General features: G+C 35.4%; 1 protein-coding gene and 1 long non-coding RNA gene across 4 annotated transcripts; both read left to right on the forward strand.

Moving 5' to 3' along the window:
• Positions 1 to 237: 237 nt before the first annotated feature.
• On the forward strand, positions 238 to 8,870 carry LOC132621232 (transmembrane 9 superfamily member 1). Its single transcript, XM_060335416.1, has 12 exons — positions 238 to 515; positions 2,520 to 2,709; positions 2,789 to 2,893; positions 4,900 to 4,917; positions 5,020 to 5,114; positions 5,185 to 5,337; positions 5,604 to 5,738; positions 5,821 to 5,987; positions 6,262 to 6,356; positions 6,722 to 7,095; positions 7,957 to 8,230; positions 8,487 to 8,870. Exons 1-12 carry the CDS (start codon positions 432 to 434, stop codon positions 8,552 to 8,554), a joined length of 1,758 nt encoding a protein of 585 aa, XP_060191399.1. The 5' UTR covers positions 238 to 431; the 3' UTR covers positions 8,555 to 8,870.
• A 5,345-nt stretch (positions 8,871 to 14,215) lies between these two features.
• On the forward strand, positions 14,216 to 17,927 carry LOC132622802 (uncharacterized). 3 transcript variants are annotated; one of them, XR_009576001.1, is made up of 3 exons: positions 14,218 to 14,623; positions 15,779 to 16,038; positions 16,850 to 17,927. It is a non-coding gene; the product is annotated as an uncharacterized LOC132622802 (long non-coding RNA). The 3 variants fall into 3 exon arrangements; XR_009576000.1 differs by having other exon boundaries at positions 14,216 to 14,623; positions 15,779 to 17,927; XR_009575999.1 differs by having other exon boundaries at positions 14,216 to 14,623; positions 15,823 to 17,927.
• The last annotated feature ends 6,389 nt before the right edge of the window (positions 17,928 to 24,316 follow it).

The following is a 24,316-nucleotide window of genomic DNA, read 5'->3' on the forward strand; positions in this document are numbered from 1 at the left end:
CTTAACTTTTACTATTGATTATAACATGATGTTCTTTTTCTAATAAAAACCTAAATTAATCGAACCGTACCGCTCTCGAAGAGAAATCAAGATGATGAGACGATTTTAAAAAGACTAATTTTAGTTTTACAAAATCAGATAATCGAAAAATTGATATGACATAAATCTTATAAAATAACCACCGCAATAGTACGATTGACACCCTAGTTATGAGTACTATTTTGTTTTTCTAACGACAAATAATGTAATTACGGTTGACTTGATTTTCTTTCTGGTGTACTACGCAATAATTTACTTTTCTGTTCTCTTAAGAAAGCTGTGAACCAGCAGCTCTAGCACCACCATAGTGACTACTCACTCTCTTTCTCTATCTATCGAAGAAAACAGGACACCTGAACCGTTGGATCCCCTATCTTCGCCGGGCGATACAGATGCGGCCGACCGTCCGATCACTCTCTCTTGTCCTATTCTTTCTCATCCTTTCGCCGGCCCTAGCTTCCGAGTCCGATCACAAGGTAACAATTCTACATAGCAACTGGAAACCCTAATTCTATGTTCTTAATGGTTCACATTTGTCGAAATTCGGTCACTTTCGTTGAATTCTTCCTGTGTTTATTCAGATCTATGCGGATTTTGATTATTGCTGGGGATCTTACTCCCCAAGATTATGCCCTATGTCCATTTTTGAAAATATTTACGCCACGTAGCCCATACTTTGTGTTTAAACACCCGACTTTCAACATATTTGTGTGTATAAACACCTTTTATACAAGGTTGACACATTATGTATATGTTTTCCCCTAGTATAATGTTGTATAATACTCCCCCTCCCAATTTATGTGGCACCTTTTGAATTTCAAGATTCAAACGAATTTTTCTTTGACCGTAATTTTTTAATATCTCGTTTAAATATTTAGAATAGTCAATTATTGTGACTTATAGTATGTTTTATGTAGTTTTCAAATATGTAAAAACAATTTCAAAAAAGTTAAAGATTTCATGTCTGAGTTCACAGTCAAACTAAACAGGTTTGACTCTCAAACTCGAATTGTACCACATAAATTGGGAAAGAGGGAGTATTGTATATTTGGCTACGTGGCGTAAATATTTTCAAAAGCTGTATATTTTTGAAAATATCCCGTGTTAATCGTCTGTCGTGTTCACTAAAAAGGAAAGTAAGACAAACAAATTGAAACATAGGGAGTAATACAATTTGTTTCAATTTGTTTGTCTTACTTTCTTTTTTTGTCCGTTTCAAAAAAGAATGCCTCTTTCCTTTTTGGACAACTTTTTAATTCCAACTTTCCACGTGGCATGTTTAAGACCACAAGATTTAAGGACACTTTGGTACATTTTACATATCTTTAATTTAAGACCACAAGATTCGAAAGTCTTCTTTCCTTTCTTAAACTCCGTGCCAAGTCAAAACCAGACAAACAAATTGAAACCGAGGGAGTATTTACTTTCATCCATTATTGGCATTAAGACTTTGGTACGAGTCATTTTATTTTGTTTAGAAATTTGCATGTCAGTATAAACTGTACAGTAACATCTAATGTTAGAGAACAAGTAATTGTTTTTAAAAGACAAAAAATTTGATGAAATTGAGTCCATGTGGAGCTGAATGAATAATAGAAGATCTATAAATCTGATTGGTGCATAGTTACTGTTATTATTATATTTTATTAAATCAAATCTATAATGGCTCACAAATAACAAAGTTTAAAAAAGAAGGCCTCTTTCCCTTTTGGGCAACTCTTTAATTCCAACTTTCTACATGGCATGTTTAGGCATTTTGGTACATTCTAAATATCGTTAGTTTAAGACCACAAGATTCAAAATTCTTCTTACTTTCTTAAATTTCGTGCCAAGTCAAGACTAGACACACAAATTGAAATGGAGGGAGTAGTATATTATAATAAATATTGGATCTTTTCCTCTGTATTGTAAAAACATCTCTACTGGAGAGCGACTAGCTTAACTCTAACGAGGCTGACTCAGTCTTACATGCACTCTCGTTTGTTCGTAGCATTGCAATTCATAGTCTCTCTCTGGAGAAGGTATATGATTTATTCTTCATAAAAAACAAGGTGTATGATTTATTGTTCAGGAGGCTTTATGGTTCTTTTCACACTTCATTCTATTCTATTACTCGTCGCTGCCAATTGGAACTATTGTAGTCTGATGCACTTAAAACTTGTCATTTCTTTTCTCCCTTTAGTTGTCTATTTTTGTGTGGGTGTTTGTAAGATGTTAATCCGATATTGTTCTTTTAGCTTATAATTTCTTGCAATACAGGTTTGCCTACGTCTTTGCTCCACGCTTTGTTCGTTTTTAAAAATACTGGGAGAAGATAAATCTATTAGAATATAGAAAATATATATCCTGTAAACTTTTGCAAAGTATTAATGAATGCACCAGTAAAGTGAATGTATTGGTACACCTGTAATTATCATTTCTTGTCTAACTATTTTTCATATAAAATTAGTTTTCTCTGATCCCTATGCTTTGTCCAACAGTATCAAGCAGATGATCCAGTTACCCTCTGGGTAAATAAAGTTGGGCCATATAATAACCCACAGGAAACATATAACTATTACAGCCTTCCATTCTGTCATGCATCCGTTTCTACTCACAAATGGGGTGGCCTTGGTGAAGTTTTGGGTGGAAATGAGCTTATCGATAGTCAGATTGACCTAAAGTTTCAAAGTATGTGGATCTATTTTAATCTGATTCCCAGTGTTTTCTAGTTTGATTTGAGTTGATATGGACTATTCTATTTTGACAGAAAATGTGGACAAGGGTAGCATTTGTGAGCTTGAGCTTGATGAGACGAAGGTTAAGCAATTCAAGGATGCTATTGAGAGCAATTATTGGTTTGAATTCTTCATTGGTACGTTACAAAGTTTGTTCTTTTTGATATATTTTAACATTATATAGCTAATGGAATGGGATGGGATATAATACGTATTACACAATCAAAGTTGTCAAAGATTGGATTTATTTCAAGCTAGTAATCCCATCATTCCAACATTGATCATATTTTATTTTTGTTAATTCATTTTTGGCAGAAGTCCGGGAAATATTCCAATAAGAACATCTTTTGTTCAGTCATATTTGTCACATAGTGTCTATTGTGGCAGAAGGGGAGCCTTGGCGTAACTGGTAAAGTTGCTGCCATGTGACCAGGAGGTCACGGGTTCGAGCCGTGGAAACAGCTTCTTGCAGAAATGCAAGGTAAGGCTGTGTACAATAGACCCTTGTGGTCTGGCCCTTCCCTGGACCCTGCGCATAGCGGGAGCTTAGTGCACCGGGCTGCCCTTTAGTGTCTATTGTGGCAATTAAACTAATTATTTATGTAGCTTTTGGGGACTAGGTATTGGTGCTGATTGACGTTCTCTCTTTTGGTTTTATAATTCCTGTATAATAACTATGGATGGTTTTCATCAAAAAGAAATGAAGAAAGATCATGGATGGTCTCACAGATAGGTGATTGGTGGTACATTTCTCCTGCTAATATTTTAATGAATTACCGAATTATAAAGTTAATTATCTCCTAAAGCTTTTCAATGGACACTGGCAAGTTAATTATGCTCGGTTTGTCTACTCTTTAGTAAAGAATCGAGATTGAATTTTTTAGAATCTTTTTGGGATTTAGTCAAATACACAAAATGTGGCATTTAAAAAAAAACAAAAACTTTTTGGGATTTTTATACAAGATAGCGATCACGAATTTTGTTGTGGACCGCAAGCAAATATAAGTTACTTTGTCAAAGAAGTAGGTATTGCTTCAAAATGGTACAACATTAACCATAAAATCTTTCTCAAAAAAAAAAAAAAAAACACATTAACCATAAAATCGTAGAATATTGTCCTATCCAACATAGACACTAGGCTATAGCATGTTCCCACAACGCTCTTACAGTGGACCAAAAATGCATTACAAAATATGAGCTAAATTTCCAGAGAGCTTTACATTCTATTCCAAGGTAACACAATTTGATGATCAAGGGTTTACTCAAAGTGCAAGATTTAATCCATGAATTTCTACATTTGTAGAATGGGACAATGCATGAAGTAATGTAGGTGTACTTCATTTCATGATGTAAAGATGTTCTTGAGATGCACTTATGCTTGAAGCTTGGTGAGTGAAAGGTTAAGCAATTCACCTCTGCTTAGGTGGCACATTAGTACAGGTACCAAGGTACTAAGGCGAGCACATGGCTTCTGTATTGGAGAGGACTTCACTAACTAGTAAATATTGATGGAAAAACAATATCTTAATTGTTTGGTTTACGTTATTGATGAACATGTTAGTGTCTGGGAGTTGGAAATTAGAAATTTAATATTATAAAATTGGTCATTAAATCTGAATTAGGAAAAATTGCAACAAAAAAAAAAAAACATCTTGGAAAAATTAAAAATGGTTTTTAAACTTGCCATGGGTTTTACCACATATTTCAATTAATTGCAGCCTTTCAATTTCTTTGTTCAATTGTGTTCCTATAATTATTGCTGTGGAGAGATTGTGATTGTTTTAATTTTGGGTGGAACCTTTGCTTGAGGAGATATGTACCTTTTGCTTATGAAGTGACTTTGGGGAGACTTCAGCTGTTTGTGGTTTTAACATTTTGAGAGATGGATTTCTGCCGCAACTTCTCATGTATTATAAAAGATCTCCTTAATTCTTCCCTTTTTTTATTTGCAACATTCCTGTTGAAGTTATGTTGATTTTGCTTCTTGACTAGTACCTTTTTGTTTCCAGCACTGTTTATTATTCAGTTAACCCGTCTTATAAAAAAATTATGCCTTTTAGCATTTCTAATTTACTTTATGTTAATTCTGCTTGTCTTAACTTTTACCTTCTTTTGCTTGCGGTGTGCCAAATATTTTTTCCAGATGACCTGCCTTTATGGGGTATGTGCTCTCTAAACTTTCTCCCTTTTTCTTGCAAATTTCCTTTATTTACTTGATATACGGGTAAGTGGTTCTATTTTGTACTTTGTTTTGGTGTTGTAGGTTTTGTTGGTGAGCTACATGCCGACAGAAACAGTGATAACAAGCATGTGCTTTACACTCATAAGAATATTAACATTAAATACAACAAGGACCAGGTCAGTGGCTTGTTTATTTCACCTATGGTAGCCTGTCCGCATACTGATGTCCCTGGTTTCTTTCTTGCAGATCATTCATGTTAATCTCTCTCAGGAGAGTCCAAAGCCTTTGGAAGCCGGGAGAACCTTGGACATGACATATTCTGTCAAATGGGAACCTACCAATATCAGTTTTGCTCGTCGTTTTGATGTTTACTTGGACTACCCATTTTTTGAGCACCAGGTGGGCATTACTTTGACGCATTATTTCTTTAAGCAAACTTCTTAGAATGCGTTCCATCCCAAAGATGGAGCTAGAGATGGTGATTTAGTTTCTATATGTTCTTGTGGTCTATTACTGGCCAGAATATATACCCTTGGTGTGTTTTGTATCACTAGAGATAGATCAATGTAAAGTTATGAAAATCCTCTCGTGTTTGATGTAGCATAGCGAAATTCATTATCATGCTCGAGTTTCGTATGGTTATAATTGTATTGTTCACTCTGCAGATCCATTGGTTCTCCATATTTAATTCCTTCATGATGGTCATCTTTCTTACTGGTCTAGTGTCCATGATTTTGATGCGGACATTGAGGAATGATTATGCAAAGTATGCTCGAGAAGATGATGATCTCGAAACCCTGGTAAAGACTTGATGCTGAAGAACCTTGTTTAACTAAGCCATACAAGGCTTTCTGTCCTAAAACATTAATGTTATTGTCTCAGGAAAGAGATGTTAGTGAAGAGTCTGGTTGGAAACTTGTTCATGGGGATGTGTTTCGGCCTCCTCGTTATCTAGCCCTAATTTCAGCTCTTGTTGGTACTGGGGCACAGCTTGCACTGCTTGTTCTCCTTGTCATTCTGTTGGCAATTGTGGGGACACTATATGTTGGGTATGTTGGAACACTTGATATCATTCCTTGAGATTTAGTTGTTGCGTAATGACTCCTAGAGGCGATTCACAGGGCCATTTGATGATGCCTATTTTTTACTTTTCAAATTATTTGCATTAGATTGTACATTTATTAGCAGACTGTTGTTATTCTTCTTGTATCATTTGTTTTAACAACTCTATTTATATGCTACATTGACAGAATTATCAGCTTAAACAGCATTGGTTTTTTTTGGGGGAAAAGCTTAAGTGGCACATGTATATTATTTTTGCAGGAGAGGAGCTATTGTCACGACTTTCATAGTATGCTATGCTTTGACATCATTCATTTCGGGCTATGTTAGTGGTGCAATGTACTCAAGGAACGGTGGTATGTGCTCTTGCTTATCTATTAGAATCTCTGCATGCAAGCCACTACTTTTACCAGACACCTTCTTGAAGGCTTGCCATTTTCGTTCATCTGACTAAGAAAGTTCAGATGAACAGAATATTTTGCCTTCATGTTTATTAGTGTATACTGTAGACACAGTAGACATTTCTGGTACCAACATTATCTGGGTGCACAGCTTTTATTTCCATCGTTAGGTTCATTTCCGTGTGTATATATTACATATACACACAGAGAGTATATAAGATATTACATTTGGTTTACTGAGTATATATTTGATTAAAGTATGTCTCTCTCTGTCTGAATGTCTAGATAAAGGTGTCACGGTGTTTGCTTCCTGGTTGCAGGGAAAAGCTGGATAAAATCAATGATGCTCACAGCCTCACTTTTCCCATTTTTGTGCTTTGGGATTGGTTTTATTCTAAACACGATTGCAATATTTTACGGGTCACTAGCAGCCATTCCCTTTGGTACAATGGTAGTTGTCTTTGTCATCTGGGCATTCATTTCCTTCCCCCTGGCTCTTCTTGGTACTGTTTTTGGAAGAAACTGGAGTGGTGCTCCAAACAATCCATGCCGTGTCAAGACCATACCTCGGCCTATTCCTGAGAAGAAATGGTATCTAACACCATCTGTAGTTTCCTTGATGGGAGGATTGCTGCCATTTGGAAGCATATTTATTGAGATGTATTTTGTCTTCACCTCCTTCTGGAATTACAAGGTAAAGTCTAACCTTCTGCGTGGACTGTAAACTACTCACTGAGTCACTTTGAATAACAAACTGAAGGGAAGAGTTGACAGATATAGATACAAAGAACTTAAATACAATCCTTCAATTGATTTGAAATCGTTTCTAATTAATGAGTGAATTGATTCATGGATTTAAAATACAATGAGGGTTCAAGGAAAATAAAATTTAATTAAAGCATACTCCCTCCTCCCTTTGGTTGGTTAGTTTGCTTGTTCGTTTCGACCAGTTCTTAGTGTTTCATCTGCCACTGCTTAGATATGATTGGAAGTTGAGGGTCATGATTTATGTTCATATATACATGGCAATGGGAATCTATGTTATTTCTGGGTTTGTAGGGTGCTCTTTCATTTTAATGTCAATGAAGATGTCGTGGAGAATAACTGGTAAAGATTGCATAGTTTAATGACAAGGGCGTTGCTTCTGAACAGGCAGATACCACATCCCTTTAGGCCTCTTCAGTTTATTCTCTTGTACCTGCAAAATTGGTTGCAATTTTTTTTTATTCACCTCTTCATCAGATGCTCTTATTTCAATTCGTTCCCTCCCTCCCCGATTATGGAGGGAAAATAAAAGGGGAGAGAGGATCATACCTTTTTCATCCTTGGCGAGTGCGGGAAGGGGGCGGGGGGTCCTAACTGCTAAGGGACTTCAACCTACTCCCTTTATGTCATGATTTGTTGTAATTTTCACATGTCCACTTTTTCAAATTGAAGAAGAATATATGAAGTAATGCCTTTTATCAGGTAGTGACATGCAATTTTCTTTGAAGCTGCTAGACTTTTGCAAAAATTTTAAGTCATTGCTAATCTGTTTTATTGTGTTCTTCTGCAGGTGTACTATGTTTATGGATTTATGCTTCTGGTCTTTCTGATCCTTATTATTGTCACCGTCTGCGTGACTATTGTGGGAACATACTTCCTACTAAATGCTGAAAATTATCATTGGCAGTGGACTTCGTTTTTCTCAGCTGCCTCTACAGCTGTCTATGTATACCTGTACTCAGTATATTATTACTATGTGAAGACTAAGATGTCAGGGTTTTTCCAGACCAGCTTCTACTTTGGCTACACACTGATGTTTTGTCTTGGCTTAGGGATTCTCTGCGGTGAGTATATCCACTCCAATTTTAAACATCATTCATGTGATACTGTGTTTGACTAGGATCTGCTTTTCATTTTAGAGGTTTACCTTAGTGTGATGGTTTATGTTAACTGTGGTTTTATGTCTCTCCCATTGCTCTGGACAAGAATGCATCTATTAATAAGTTAGTTTCTGTATGTTGCTTGTGAGAAATTACTGTGGCCTTTTGTTTTGTTTTATGCTGTTCTAATCAACCACGTCATAATGTCATCTATGGGCAGGTGCTGTTGGATTTTTGGGCTCTAATCTATTTGTGAGGAGGATTTATAGAAACATCAAATGTGACTGATTTTCTGACAATGTCCTCCATTTTGGCTATGAGGTCAAGAAGTCTCAAGAACCATGTATCTTTGTGGGTTTATTCTGTCAACTGACGGTAGGCGCCTCTGCCAGGAATTATCGGAGCCCTGAAAGTTTTCCTTGTTCTTTGGGCTGTAAGAGATTTCTTTTTTCCTTTTGTACTTAAAATTAGAAAGATTAGATAGTTCAAGGAATTCAAGGCTAGGTTTGTAAGGGTTTCGGACTGTCATTTTGGACACTCTAAAAGTACTGATCCCTGATTTTTGGTTGATGATTGCCAAGGAATGAAACTCCGGTTAGTTTTCTGGTTGGTGAACAAGTTAGGACCGTGATTTGGATATATACATTGCATTTTTAAAAGCATAAACTGACTTTCCATCTACCCTCTCTAATTGAATATCAAATGCCCAAAAAGGTATATAGCTTTTCAGGAACTCCTGTATCATTTAACCTTATGCTGCTTGTTTGGTTTAGCTTTGCTAATAAGACCCCCTTTCTCTTTTGTTTTGCTTTCGTTGGTTTCACTAGGTATATTTGTTCTTAACCTAGAGTTGTCATTAGACTTTGGTGTGAGTCTGCTTTCGATAGGTTCAATCGATTTTGCAATAATTCACTTCAGCTTATTTATTACGTTACATAATCACGAATTCACCTCTTATCAAATTATGGATTTTCTTCCTAATCTATCCTAAAGAGGAAAAAAAATGTCACGCTCCAAAATCACATGGTTGGTACTCATAACTCTATCTGCGCAAAGCGAATCAATTCATATGATACACCCTGATGATATGTATTTAAGATAAAAAACCGAAAATCGAACCAAACCGATTAAATAAATTGAAATTTATCCGGGTTCGGTTTGGTTTGGTTTAAATTTTTTAAAAATCAATAATATTTGGTTTGGTTTTGATTTTACTAAAAACAAACAGAATAAAAAATTGAACCGAACCGATAAATTTTATACATAAATTTATAATTTATATATTTTTTAAGAAAGTTTTTATTCATCTCTAATAGGAATAAGGTCTGCGTATACTCTATCCTTCCCAAACCCCACTTAGTGAGATTTTATTGGGTATGTTGTTGTTGAGCTTTATACCTTAAGCCCATTTCTAAAAAGAATTTCATGAATTCAAACTCATTTATTCAAAGAAAAAACTATGAGATTTAACAAGATTTATTTTTTGTATTTCTTATAAACTTTATTCTCTTAATTAAAATCATAAATCTTAAGATATTTTCTCCATAACGCTGCCACAATAAAAGGGTAATAACGAATTATAAGTTGAAAAAATATAGAAAATTCTCTCCTAACAAAAATGAAAGAGATAAATACCGCTCGTTTTCTTAAAATCGAAAAACCAACCCAAACCAAACCACAGGGATTTGTTATGTTTCAAAGGCAATAAAGGATGGGCTGTTGCCCGTCTAGTAAGCAATGGGGTGTTGCGGAAGCCCCGGCTGGGCCCGCCCTAAGGCTGGAAAGGAAGTTGCCCTTTCTGGCCCCTGGGCGAGGGACCCGGCAAAATTGGAAGCATTAAATCGCTAAACAATGCGTCGACTCCTTCCTTTATTCCTTTTGAAGCTGACCAAATCAATTTCCAATATCCTTCGCCCCTTATCTTCTCGTCTACCTTCTATTTTCCATCGATGGCTACAACCAAACCAATGGATATGTATTATTTGGTTTGATTTGGTTTTAATAATTTTAAAACCAACTAGATTGGTTTGGTTTCGGTTTTAACCCAAAACTGTCCCATGAATACCCATAACTGCGATACATTTAAAAATTGAGCACGAAATAATATAAAAGGCTTAATACTGTCACGACCCAACCCCGTAGGCCGTGACTAGTGTCCGTGCTGGACACCCAAACGTACCCAGTAACCCCAAACTAGCATATTAGCAGAATATATCAATATAAGAGTCAATTTGGCGTTACTAGATATCGCATATGCACAGATATAGCACATGGAAGCCGATAAGGCCATCACAGATCATAACAACCCAAAAACATATACAGAACCCACATGCATGTCTACAGACCTCTACAGAACAAAACAGAATCATAAGACGGGACAGGGCCCCGTCGTACCCCTGAATAATATATATATGTACAATAGCAGAAGACTGTACCAAAATATAGGCTCTGGATAAAAAGAGCGCTCCAAAATAGCGGAATAAGATCCTAAGCGGGCGGATCAGCAAACCTGTCGTCAGTACCTGCGCGGCATGAAAACGCAGCCCCCGAAGAAAGGGGGTCAGTACGGAATATGTAAAGCCGGAAGTACAGAGATAAAGTCATAACCGGAAACAGAACGAACAGAAAAAGAATGTAAAATCCAGAATATCAAATGCATATTTCCAAAACATAAGAAGTGTGTACAGAGACATATGCCATATCATATCCGGCCCCCGCCAAGGGATTCGGTAGACAGAACGTGGTCACCCCCGACGCTGGTGCCACAACACATAAGGATCAGAATAGGGGATAACCCCATAACATAGCATAACATATCCGATGGCCATATCAGATCATATCATATCAAAATAGTGTACATGGCACAGCATACTCCACAACCCATGTACATGTATACCTGCCCCCTCACATCGAGGCACGGCGAACAATGCAGTGGAAGTCGCTTGAGAACATATCCTGGCCCGGGCTCAGTGTGGGAAACATTGAGACATCCACGAGTGGAGTAGTGGGAAACTAAATGCAATAAGATACCATATATATTTCCAGAGACTCAATGAGGCATATCGAATGACAAATCAAAGCAATGAAATCGGACGGAATCATAGTAAGTGAATTTCGGATGTCATAATGGGTTACGGAGGCATAATCTTTCTGAGATCGTTTCCAAGATTCAAAACAATTTATAAGACTTAACGGAATACTTAAAACAATTCTTTAGATAATAGTTAGAGGAGTAGTTAAGACATTTCCTTTAAAGCCGCTCGAAGACAAGTCATAAATACAAAAAGGTAAAATCGGAAATAGCGGGCCCACCTCGGGACAAACGAAGCGGTGGGCTCAAATTACGTATTTTAAGCATATGGGGTCACTTATAGAGGTACTAGGGACATTTTATAACTTTCTAAACAATTTGCGAAAGTATACCTAAATCTTCCAACAAAGCATACCTAAAGGGTTTAGTTCTATTGAATGAACAAGTGACAATTTCCAACGCGGATTCCGATGGACAGAATATATTCCGAGGCTCAAATCCGATCCTAGTACACCTAGGGCATGCCAAAAGAAGAATCGGGATAGCTTTACATACCTTATATGCGTCTCACGCTCGTCCAATCTCCAATCCCGTTTCACCCAGAATCTACAAATGGTCACATTTACCAATTGTGAGTTTTAGATTCTACGAATTCAACTTAAATTCATATTTGTCTACCGAAATTTCGGCAGCACCTCCCCTATACATATAGCACCCCCGAGAATTCAACTCGGCCAAAACAATCAACAACAACCCAACAACAACATCAACAACATCAACAATCACAACAAAGCACAATATAATACACAACTAGTCTTCTTCTTAACATAATGCAATAACTTCCATTCCGACGCCAAATTTTCAAATCAACACCATCATACTCACATTTATTACTAATCAAAATCATTACAATGCCGTTCGGAAGCATTTCATATCATTTCTATAATATATACCCAAGATATACAAAATATACAAACTTTCCACCAAAGCCATAATTCATCCACATCTTCAAATTACTAACATACTTATTCCTAACATGTTTCCATCTTCTAAGTTCATCAACGATCATCATAGTTTGCACCTTAACAACTTAATTTCCATAATGTCATAAAATCATACGAAAACGACATAAGCTTCTATATTCCATTTCGATGCAAACTTACATCATTTTACCTTCATTTACATTGCAAGGATCACAACAACACAACTAACACACTAAACAAACTTAATTCATTTCCATTCCACCAACTCCATATCACACGGCCAAACACCACATTACTAACCTCAACTAAATTCATTCAACTTTCATTTCCAATGTGAATCCCACTATAACCACAACTAAAACACAACATAAAATTCAACACACTATAGGTATACACATATACACACACACGGCTACATGCATATATATATACCCACTTTGCAAACTTCCATTTCTCTATACTTTCAACTCATTTCTACATACTACAACACAAACAAGCCTTCATAACATAATAAAAAGGGATGAATTCTTACCTTTTTCTCCAATCTTCTTCACTTGTCCAAAGTGTGAGATTGATGAAACTAGTGCTCAATCTTCCAAAACAACTACACCAAGTTGTAGAGGGACCTTGAATTAGTAGGAATTCAACAATAAAATAATTTTAGAGGTAAGATTTTGAGGGATGATTTTTCTATGGCCAAACCCGAAATGGCTTGTGTTGTTGTTCTTGTTTTTCTTCTTTCTATTCTTTCTTGGTTTCTTGAAAATTCTAGTAGATGATTACCTTCTTATAATTAATTAGGCACATGGAAATTTAATTAAACCATGGGTTGGGCCTCACTTGGCCGGCCACCCCTTAAACATTGGGCCAATTTTTTTCATCCATTTTTTTGAGCCCAATGGCTTATGGAACACATTTTGTAATTTCCGAAACTAATTTTCAAAATTTCAATTTTGCCCTTGGCCTTCTTCAACGCTTCCACAACAATATCCTTTCACACACAACTCTTATGCTAAATGAAATCAATTATGACCTTATTTCTTACAAGTCACAATTATTTCCAATTTTTCAAATGTGTGAAAACACGGGATATAACAAATACATAGATAAATCCTTAAAACTTGTCGATAAACTTCATCTAGGCACTCAACTACAATTTAGTCGAATTGGGCACCAGTGGCGGAGCTAGTAAGAGCCAAGGGGATTCATCCGAATCTCCTTCGGCGAAAACTTATACTGTATATACAAGGTAAAAAATGTATATATAGTAGTCTTTAAACCCCCTTGGCTTCTTCGTTTGTTTGCTTCTTTATAATTTTTAACCCTCTTTATTAAAATCTTGGCCTCGCCACTGTTGGGCACTTGAACACATGGTAAAACGTTCATGTTAGACACTTTTGGTTCAAATTTTGAAAAAACTTTGCGCGCGTCTTCTCAAGTGTCTATTAGTAATTAAGTTAACCACATAAAATATCTCACCTCCTTTAGTTATGCACGTTAGCCTTAATTGGAACATGCCTGAGATTTTATGGCTTATTGAGACTAATGCGTATAATTAAAGAAGTTGACATACTTTAAGTAGTTAACTTATTTATGTAATGGGAACTTGAGAATATGACACAAGTTTTTTAAAAATTTGAAACAAAAGTGTCTAATAGGAACAATTTTACATGTTTTCAGGCAACTGAAACAAATTTTGTAATACGAATGTCTAAATAAAATTTACTGGGATGTTTAAGGGATTATCTATGTATTAAGCTAATATAAAAAGGCGACACTTTTTCATTCATGCATACATGCCAAAAAAAGTAATCATAAATATAACGTAAACATTGTCTATTGAACCTCTATGATAAAGAATGAATAGTCAACCGAGATATGTTCTCGGTGATATAAAAAGTGAAATTATCTGGCCTCCACAAAAGCAAAGTGGAGCCTCACCAAAATGAGATGTGGAGTGAAACAGTACTAGTCCCTTTGCATGTCACAACCCACACTTGTGACTTGTCCCTGAAATTTCTACTACGTAGAAATGTGAAGAAGAGGACGATCAAGGGTAGAGTTATCATTTAAATCACTTATGCAGGGGTAAAATCGTAATTCTATATTGGTATCATAAATGCAGCTGCATAATTCTAGAAGCATCGTTCTTTCTCTCCGACTTACCTCCATATTTTGGAAGACTATCTAATAATCAATGTATGGTTTGATATCTTTCAACTTTTGCCCATCAGAATTCCCGATTCCATCTCTCTGTTTTTTTTTTCTTCCAATTTTCTTTTATTTTTATTTTTATTTTGGTCCTATTCATCTTCTTAACTCAACTGGGTGTTAAGATTTCAGGTATGCTTCTCTTTCAATTATGCCCAAATTTGTTCCATATATCTTCAGACTTTCCAATTGTTTGTGAAATTCAATGCTAATGTTGTTATTATTATGTCGATCTCTTCTTCAATGTTCTATGCGAAATTTCTTACTCTCTTCTGGCTTTGATATGTACCTTTTGTATGATCTTTATATTTGTTCTGAATTTCCCTTTGTATCAGTGTGTTGATTATGGAAAATTTTATGGGTATATATTGATTTTATCCTTCTAATCCTTCTTTTCACTGGATTATGTACATGCATGTCGTTATTTTGCCCCAGTGACCCCAATAACAACATATACAAGGAAGAAGCAGGTAACAATTTAGAAGAAAAGGTGATAGATTTCAAACAACTTGTTATGTGTAAAATATAGTAATGTAATTGTAGCTAGATAAAACCTGCTAAGATGTAGGATAAATCATAAAAATGATCAAACATTTGAAAAAATACATGCCACTACAAGGGCTAGGAAATGTGAATAACCGAATATCATTTGGCCCCCTCACTATTTACTTTTGTCTAATTGTTCAACATGCAATCAATATCTAAAATCACATTTTTCATTACGCTTTAGAAAAAAACTAAAAAGGAAAAAATCTGATTTGATAATCAAATTTTAGAAATTTTGACTATTGTAAGTTTTTTAACATTCTCTAAATTTAAGTAGTTGCTATAGTCTTAATCCAGTCCTTTATTTTTAAGTGCATTCTGTTGTGCTCTATTCACTGATTTGTATACATGTCTCCTTATCTGTAAGGATATGAGGATCATTTCACTCGAATTATCCTAGTTAAATTCTTCTATGACTGCTCTATGTGTGTCTGTTTGCTTCTTTTAGTTGGTGGAGCTGATAGCTTGGATCTGGAAGTTAGCTCATGTTAGCATATGCTTTAAATGTGGAAAAAATTAAATTAAATACAAGGAACAAGGAGTCATTATGATGATTATAAATGAAACAGAAAGGAAATGAGACTTTGCTAATTATTTACGTTTGATTGTAGTATTCCTAACTCTACACTCCAGTATTCACATGCTTGCTCCTTTGACTTTCATGCATTTCTTTCTCTTTCTTTTTCTAAAATCTCTTGGTTCACTCTTGGAATATATATGTGTCCTTTGATGGTGGAGCAGTTACAGTCCGGTCCATGACATTGGGTTGTGCATATGCCATGCAGAGCTTCATTACACTGCTGGTGACTTCGTTCACACCATTCAAGTTCTTCATATGGGGCTTATCATGGGAGGAATGGCGCATATAGATGAGTCGAACCTCGCAATCGAAAAGGTGTAAAAAGAGAGCAGGAAGTGATCTCTTAGCTTCTTTGGCAGATTGAGGAGAAAAAGGTGAATGCAAGATTAAATTTCTTTCTCAAGAAGCTAACGTAGCGAAGGTGAGTTCGTCACTCGCAATCTACTTTTGTTAATTGTTCAGCTCGCAGTCGATATTCAGATCACATTTTCTCTAGCTTTATAAAAAACTTAAAAAGGAAAATGTGACTTTAAATTGAAATATAGAGATTTTGACCTGGGTGATGAGTGTATATGACCTGGGATAGCTTTCACCGGATTTGCCTGCAATCCTTCTTTGAGTAGTTTTTGTTAGTCATTGACTGAAAGTGCCATGATTTGGGACACAACAGACCAAGAAGAGAATACTTATTTTTATATGGATGAGACTTTGAAGCATGTTTGAATAGTTTTAGCTTTACTTTTATGTTATAATCAAACCCCCCTCCACACACACACACACACACACACACACACACAGAAGAGAAAGAATATAAGAAATAACTGAACTTAATAGTTCAGTTATCCTCATGAGTCGTTGTGCACCTGATATTGGAGACATTACACGAAAACTGTATATTCTACTCTCCAATCAAAACTGGATGTTGAGTTAAAACATCTTTCAGATTTGAAAGAACTATTTGCGACCGGGATGGTTGCAAGAGCCAATTATATTCTCTGAGTTACTTGGAAGAATCCAGCTGAATTGTAGCGCCTCTGTGGAGACTACATAGTTATGTCAGTTAATTCATCATGTATTGTTTTCCTCTCTATATATATTTTTCTATATTATTTCTATCTAAAACTTATGGTTTTGGAATCAACGGCTTACCGTGGTAGCTAAATATAGATATGAGAGGTACAACAAGATAATGTTATTCCTAATTATTGTTTTGCTGGAGATGGGGATATCAGGTTTGTTTAATGCTTGATTTGATCTGGACGGGACTGTGGCACCTTTGCATCATGATCGTCTACTTGCTCAGGTATAGCCTTGCTGCAAATAACATGTTTACAATGAGGTAGACCTGAGCCAACTATTTCTTAAGGTGTCTTTCCCCTCAGCTTTATTGGCAAGTTTCCCATTGATGTGTTGCTCATTTGGCTTTTCGTATTCTAGATCTGCTCGTGGCTTTATGTTAGATGCTTTACCCAGCTAATTCTTTCATCATTCTCAATAGTTCTGCTTGTGGCTCTGCTAATTTTGGTGTATGACCCCTTTTTAGATTTTTGTTTGCATTGCCCGACTGCTTTGCGCATTGATTCCTCATCTATGCTTTTATAGCCCTGTTCTTTCCCTCACCAAGTTCTGTGCTTTCAATTGTCCTCTTTTGGTTCTTCTTCTAAACCTCCTCTTGAATGAGGTTTGAAGTTGATACCATGATCTGAAACGACATTTTTTTACTTTTACTTCTTTATTTATTATTTCAATTATTAAAATATTTTCAGGAGTTGCATAATGTGCTTAATTGGTTGTCAAATGTGTAATCAATGCAGCGTATGGGATTTTAAGATTATAAAGGTGATAAATTGGTGATTGGTTTTTGAGTCATTTTATGTTTTAACTGGAAAAAATTGAGGAGAAAGCCTTATTCCCATATTTCCATCAGTTTGCACCTTTGATGTACATGCATACATTGGCTCGTCTGCTAAGGCAGCATAAAGAGACTGCAGATGGTTGATTTTGGTCCTTTGCTTGCTTCTGTAGCTGCCGGTGTGAATAGGAAGAATGCATTATGATGTATCAGTTACTTTAACTATCATGATTGTAATTTAGAGAACTTCATCCTGCATTTCAGTATGAGTATCTTTTTTCAATTCACACCTCAGAGTATCCATTCTTACCAAATAAATATTATGGGTTCAGTGGTGTCTACCTATTTGAATTTGCAAGGTGTTGCATGTCATATTTCAGCTACAATTTAGCTTATCAATGGACATGTTCAATGCTCAAATAAGATAATAAGAAAGTAGAATAAATAGTTGTGTGCCTTGTTCTCTCTTTCCCTTTTAAATACCATGGTTAACCTATTGTTATTTGTCTGTCTTTCGGATACATTTAATTATTTAAGTCCTACTGGTTATAATCGACTACCAGATAATAACATGTTGTGACACTATGGATTACAACAAGCTGCAATGTAAGTACATGATTTTCGAAAGAAACTCAGAATAGTAATTTATGGAGCTAGCTAATATTGTTCTTTCAGCGTAGTGAAAAAATTTAGGGAGAGATAATGCTATGAATAATTATATTAGCACGTTGGTTTATATTGAATTGACTCTTTACTTTTTTGATTTTTTTTAAATAAGGTAAGATTCAAAAAGTGAGACTCTTTACTTTTTGATTGATGTCAAGTTGTAATTACATGTCTAATATTTAGCTATTCTTGGTTACATGAATCACATATGGCAGAGTTGAATACAAGAACAATACAATCAGCTCAAAAGTTATAAATATTTAGAGAAAATGTAGTTTTATACTGTGAGCAATAGTAGAATACCGACATAAATACAGGGTCCTTATGACTTAGAACCAACTCATTAATAGGTTCCCCGATTTCTTTTTGGCTAAAGATATTTGCTTCTTAATACAGTGATTGAGTTTAGAGTAATATATGTGCGTTCGTGTAATCAAAACTAAGTCACAGTGACTCAGCCAGGCCACAAAAAAATCAAACTCCTTTGTTTTGTAGGAGAAGTATAGTAAGGAAAGTTAGGAACTGGATATTTGATGCACTCACTGTTTTGACTGTGCAACTTGATATTTAAATAAAGATCCATTTATTTTGTTAAGAGACCAAATGATACTGCTATGCAAGTTTTGTCCTGATATATATTTGCAACCAGCACTACGATGGATGTTGTTTAGTGGTGATTGACTCTCTGTAAAATTTGAGAATAATGAACCTCGAATATTCTGTACTTGGATAATGAATATAGCGGGAATTAATCCTTAATGAATATAGCGGGAATTAACCCTTTACGGTCATTCTTATTTGTTGTCCGGTGGCTACGTCCTACTGCTTCTTTGAACATCCAAATTGGGTTCCCAAATGAATTGTCCAATGTATGGTTAGAGAATCATAAGTCGGTTCAAATCTAGAATAAAGCACGGGCAATTCTTATCTAGTTATATAAAATGAGGGGTGAGACAGTTTATATAAAATCATAAGCTGTCTAACAAAGAAGTCGAATAAGTACTTAAGAAAGGAGGGATAATGCAATAAACATTTAATATAAGAAATACACATTTATATCAAATCACAATTTCAAACCATTTGAAATGACCGGTCAAATATAAACACATTTCAAGGTCACCATTATCTCGGAACATCACGCTTTTTTCTGACAACTCAGTACAAAAACAACAAAAAATTAACGAATCACATCGATTATGTTAACCAAAAAGAATATTTAGTTAAAATAAATAAACTGATTGCGTCCGTCAGTTTTTTTTATATTAATTAGCTTATTTTAGGATTACAATTTATCTATTAAAATATTTTTATTTTATAAAACAGCCATATGGCTCTGTCAGGTTTTAACGAGAGCAAAACACAGTATAATTTAAGCGCTTCGCTAGTCGAAGATAGTATAGTATTTAGATCTTTCTCCACAGGAATTGGCACAAACAATTATTCAAACAAACTTGCTTAGTATTATTTAGGTGATCAAAAGACAATTGACAACGAAAGTAAAAGTTACTATTAATATGAGAAGTAAGGGTCGTAACAAGACACATGCAAGATTTTAGCAATTGTATCTGATTCATTTTATCAGGGTCGTAACAAGACACATGCAAGATTTTAGCAATTGTATCTGATTCATTTTATCATTCTCTTCAAATATTTTATTGAGTCTTTTGAATTCAATAAGTAATGTTTACTCAAGAATTTGATAAACATCTTCTGATTATTTATTCAGATTCTACAAATTAAACTAATGCAAGCCCTAAGAATGTTAAAAAACTATGGATAAAAATAGGTCTAACAGATCTTTAGACGACTTCTCATGAATATCTCAACTTATAACCCCAGATAAATTATTCAAGAGTCTCTTCCGATTACTCAATAAAATCATGAGCTAAATAAGATTTATATTAAGATAATTCATAAAACACTTTTTCTTCCGATTAAAGCATTCAAGAATATTTCAACAATCAAGTAAAACTACTATCCATGAATTCAAGACTAATAAAAAGCCTTGTGAACATATGCAAGAAAAACATTTAGTCTCAAGGAAAATGTCTCTCGAATATTTTCCTCTCTTGGTTCAACCAATAATTCAAGAAGTTCTTTCGATTACTTAGAAGAATCACCAATTAAAACCAAATAAACTAATGCAGAGATATTCATCAAACTATTTGATGATATTTTGATGCGTAAATACTATTTAGGAGACTTACGGGTTTCTCCATAGCGGAAGCGGATCTTGAGCAACCATGACTCGTGTCACCGGTCTCGGAAATTCTCACAAAGCAGTTGAATCCCCATGTTTTCACAGCCTAGATATCCCTTCTAATGCAGAGATAGATATTATGTGTAAATCCTAGCCGTCTCTATATGATAGATTAACTTTTCTTAAACACTCATAATAGTGTTTATATAGGCTAGCTCTAGGGTTTAATGTGGAGGAATCTTTAATGGGCTCATGGATCATCTAGCATCCCTTATGGGTGGACCCGATCCAATAATACTTTCCAAAATCTCCCACTCACACATAAGGGAGTGCTCAAGCTCCATCGAGCTAAGGAAAAATATTCTTACTTTGTATCTCTCTTGCATCATTCATACTAGATAAATAGGTTGTGCGACCGGCATACTATGAGAGCACTTTGCTACACATCTGTTAAGAATATATAGCCTCTCGTCGTTGTCATAAAATCATCAAGTAGATCATAAGAAATTTGCTCAGTGCCCTAGATCATCTGAATCACATTGATACATCACACTTTGATCTCATGTATCACAGTTTCTTGTGTTCATAATTATTACCCATAAGTCATAAGCGGTGCTAGCAAACACAAATTAAATAAGATTTTGTTAGTGATCTTCCTCTTCTCACGAGTCTCTCAACTTGTATCCAACTCGCTTTTCTAGTCATGCTCCACCAAACCGAATCTCTCATGGTCATTTGGTAGCATGCTAAGATAGCGAGCATCGAATCAAGCTTTGAGCCACTGATATGAGTCGTAAGGGTACTCAATTTAGGGTCTCACACAACAATAAGTCGAGATAAAACTTATGTCAATCCTTTTTGGTCGACATTTGCACACATGGTATGAAACATGAGCTACAACATTTTATCCTTTCCCATGGAGCGTGTGTCTCTATCTCATAAGATATTGTTGTACAGATGATATTCAGACACCATATGCATCTGAACTGAGTTCCTTGATCTACTCAACAAACCACGAACTCACATCTGGCCTCTTGAAGTAGACTGGGTGAAACTCATTTCCACCATCAAACACTATAATAACCTTTTGTCATTACTTGTGCGATGGTAAAGATCTTTAAGCCACATGCTCTCAAATTATCCGTATGATGATTTGCTTAAGATCTCGTCGCATCTCCCATAAACACTAAATTGATGGAGGCAGTCACCTTCGTGAGAAGGCTGACCTCTGTCTACCCGACATATTTTTCAATAAAATCAAAGAATGCACCAAAAGCATTCCATAGTATGAATGTACAGTAAACATTCATAATAAGCATGTACACAAACATTCACAATAAAAATGTACACAAACATTCAACTAATAAATGTATGCAAATCAAACTTATTTTGATTTTTAAGAAAACAATAAACATGAACGTCGGGAAAAGTAAATCAAAAAACAATGACTCTATTTTAAAGCCCACACAGTCCTTGAGATCTTGCATGAACGAAAACATACCTCTCTAGGATATGGTTGAGTCAATGAATCTGCTACCGTTTGTGCAGATATACTTTACGTTTAGTTCTTTGCGTGCAATCATGTCATCACAAAATTAAATTTAATGTCAATGTGTTTGATTTTACAGTGGTATTTAGGATTCTTGGTGCTCAAATTAGTAGCTTGACGGCCACAAAGACTCATTAATTCAGTACTAATTGCAGCATCAACACATGATTCAAGAACCCTTTTAACCAAACAACCTATTGCGCTACTGAGGCGAGAGCCACAAGCTCAGCTCTCATCATGAATAAAGCTACATGCGATTGTTTTTCATTGTCTATGATATGTCATTATTATAGAGCATATGACACATTCAGAGGTGGACCTACTCATGTCCATATCTCTTCTACAATCAGCATCAGTGTATCCCCTCAGTTCCAGTCAGGTCCTTATGGCATAGTGTGTAATCAGAAGTTCCCATATGGTACCTCATGATTCGTTTTAATGTATTTTCAATGTGCTGTATTTAAGTTGATTTTTTATATTTGTTTACAAGACAAGAAACAAATATCAAGTCTAGCAAATGTACCTTGCATAAGACTACGAACTGTATATAGCATAAGAAACTTTACTTATTTGTTCATCTTATTTTGGACTTCTTAGAACACAATCTAGCATACAAGGCATTGTCTTTGTTCATTGGAATTTTGATAGGATCACAATTTAGCAAGTTTAATCATTTAAAGCATAATTTCTTTAAATATTTTGTCAAAATCTTTATTTCGAGAATATATGCATCTTTACCCATATTTTTCATTTCCAAGTGAGATGTAACAAGGCATTTACCTTGTTTATATACTCCATTTTTTTTTTTTGGCTATCAATATGTAATCAACATATAATGACATAAGTTAAAGTTGCTCTTAGAAGTAGGGATCTAGTAGCTCAGTTGGTTGGCTACCTGAACTCTCACCTTATTGGTGAAGGTTCGAATCCCCACATTTTAATTCCCTTCCCCACTTCCCCTTTCCCTACCCTCTATGTAATAAAAAAATATATATTTTTTTAAAAAAACTAAAGTTTCCCTTAGATCTTTTAGTATAAACGCAATGATCCCTTGACAATCATTATGAAGTCAATAGAGTTGACCACATTAAAAAAAAACGTATATACCATTGCCTTGAAGATTGTCCATGGCCATAACAAGACTACCCTTTGGTTGAAATTTTCAAGTATTTTGACATCAGTTCTTCACTTAGTTCTCCATCGAGAAAGACAATCTTTGCATTTTTTTTATGCAATTATAAATCCAAGCTAGTAACTATAGCAAATATTAGACAAGTAGAGGTGATTCTGCATAACAGTGAAAAATTCTCATCGTAGTCAATCACTCCTGTTACCTATACACCTTAGCAACAAGTCGAGCCATATATCTCAACTATGTTACAAGTCTTATGCTTAACTTTGGAAACCCATTTAGTTTCTATAGTTTTGTGTTCTTTTCTAGTTCTTAAACTAGGTTGATCTACTAGACTCCATTTATTCTTCCATTGCATTTATTCATTTTATTCTTTGAAGGGCATAAGAGAGCTAACTCTTGGCTCATTTCCATCTCATGGGAGCACTATATCTTGCCTGAGATTCATTGTAACACTCTGTAAATTCGTATTAGGTGTGCATGTGTTAAACGAGTGTTAACGTGATATTTTAGCCATATGAAGTCCCATGGAAATGATTTTGGGTGAAAATAGTTGTTTTGGAATCAAAACGGATAGCGAGATGCATAGGATTCGATAGAATCGACTAAGTTTATGTAAGGTATGTCTTCTAGCCTGAGTTTGTGAAAATCTATTAGGAAATTAAGAAAACTTAAAACATGAAAGTTGTATCCCTTTGAAATACCTTTCCAACAGTATATTGTGGAGGCCAAACAGAGCTCTATGCTAGGAGTTGTACACATTTTACTGAACATTGTTAACGAGCAGAAAAACGTAAAAAATTGACTAAGTGTAAAATGGACAGGGGAGCTCGCGCCAAAGCGAAGAAGGGGCTGGCCATAGACCGCGCTTAGCGAGGTAGGGGTCCAAAAGTGAAAAAATGAGAGAAAATCATCTAAGTCCAAAATGTCATGGGAGCTCGCTAAGCTCTCCCCAAAGCGAAGCAAGGGCTCGCCTTAGACCGCGCTAGGAGAGCTCGGCGGACAAAAATGTCTGTGCTATAAATTCAAGACTATAACTCGAAATTTCATTTATCAGACATTTCAACTTCGTTCTAAAGCCCTAAGCAGCCGTTTTCCTGCTCTCCTCATCCTTCCACGTCAAGGTAAGATCGCTCTAACGATTTCTAAGTAATTCTAACATTAATTCCTGATTAGTAACATGATTCTTCAACCAAAGCATAGGATTTCCAAGGTAAATCCTTCTCAAGAGATTCAAAGCTAGAGTTTTGGTGTTCTTCGTCAGAGAAGCAATTTAGTTCGTTGGATTGGAGCAATTACA

This window comes from Lycium barbarum, chromosome 12 (assembly GCF_019175385.1).
Source record: "Lycium barbarum isolate Lr01 chromosome 12, ASM1917538v2, whole genome shotgun sequence".
In the NCBI taxonomy this organism is placed as follows: Eukaryota; Viridiplantae; Streptophyta; class Magnoliopsida; order Solanales; family Solanaceae; genus Lycium; species Lycium barbarum.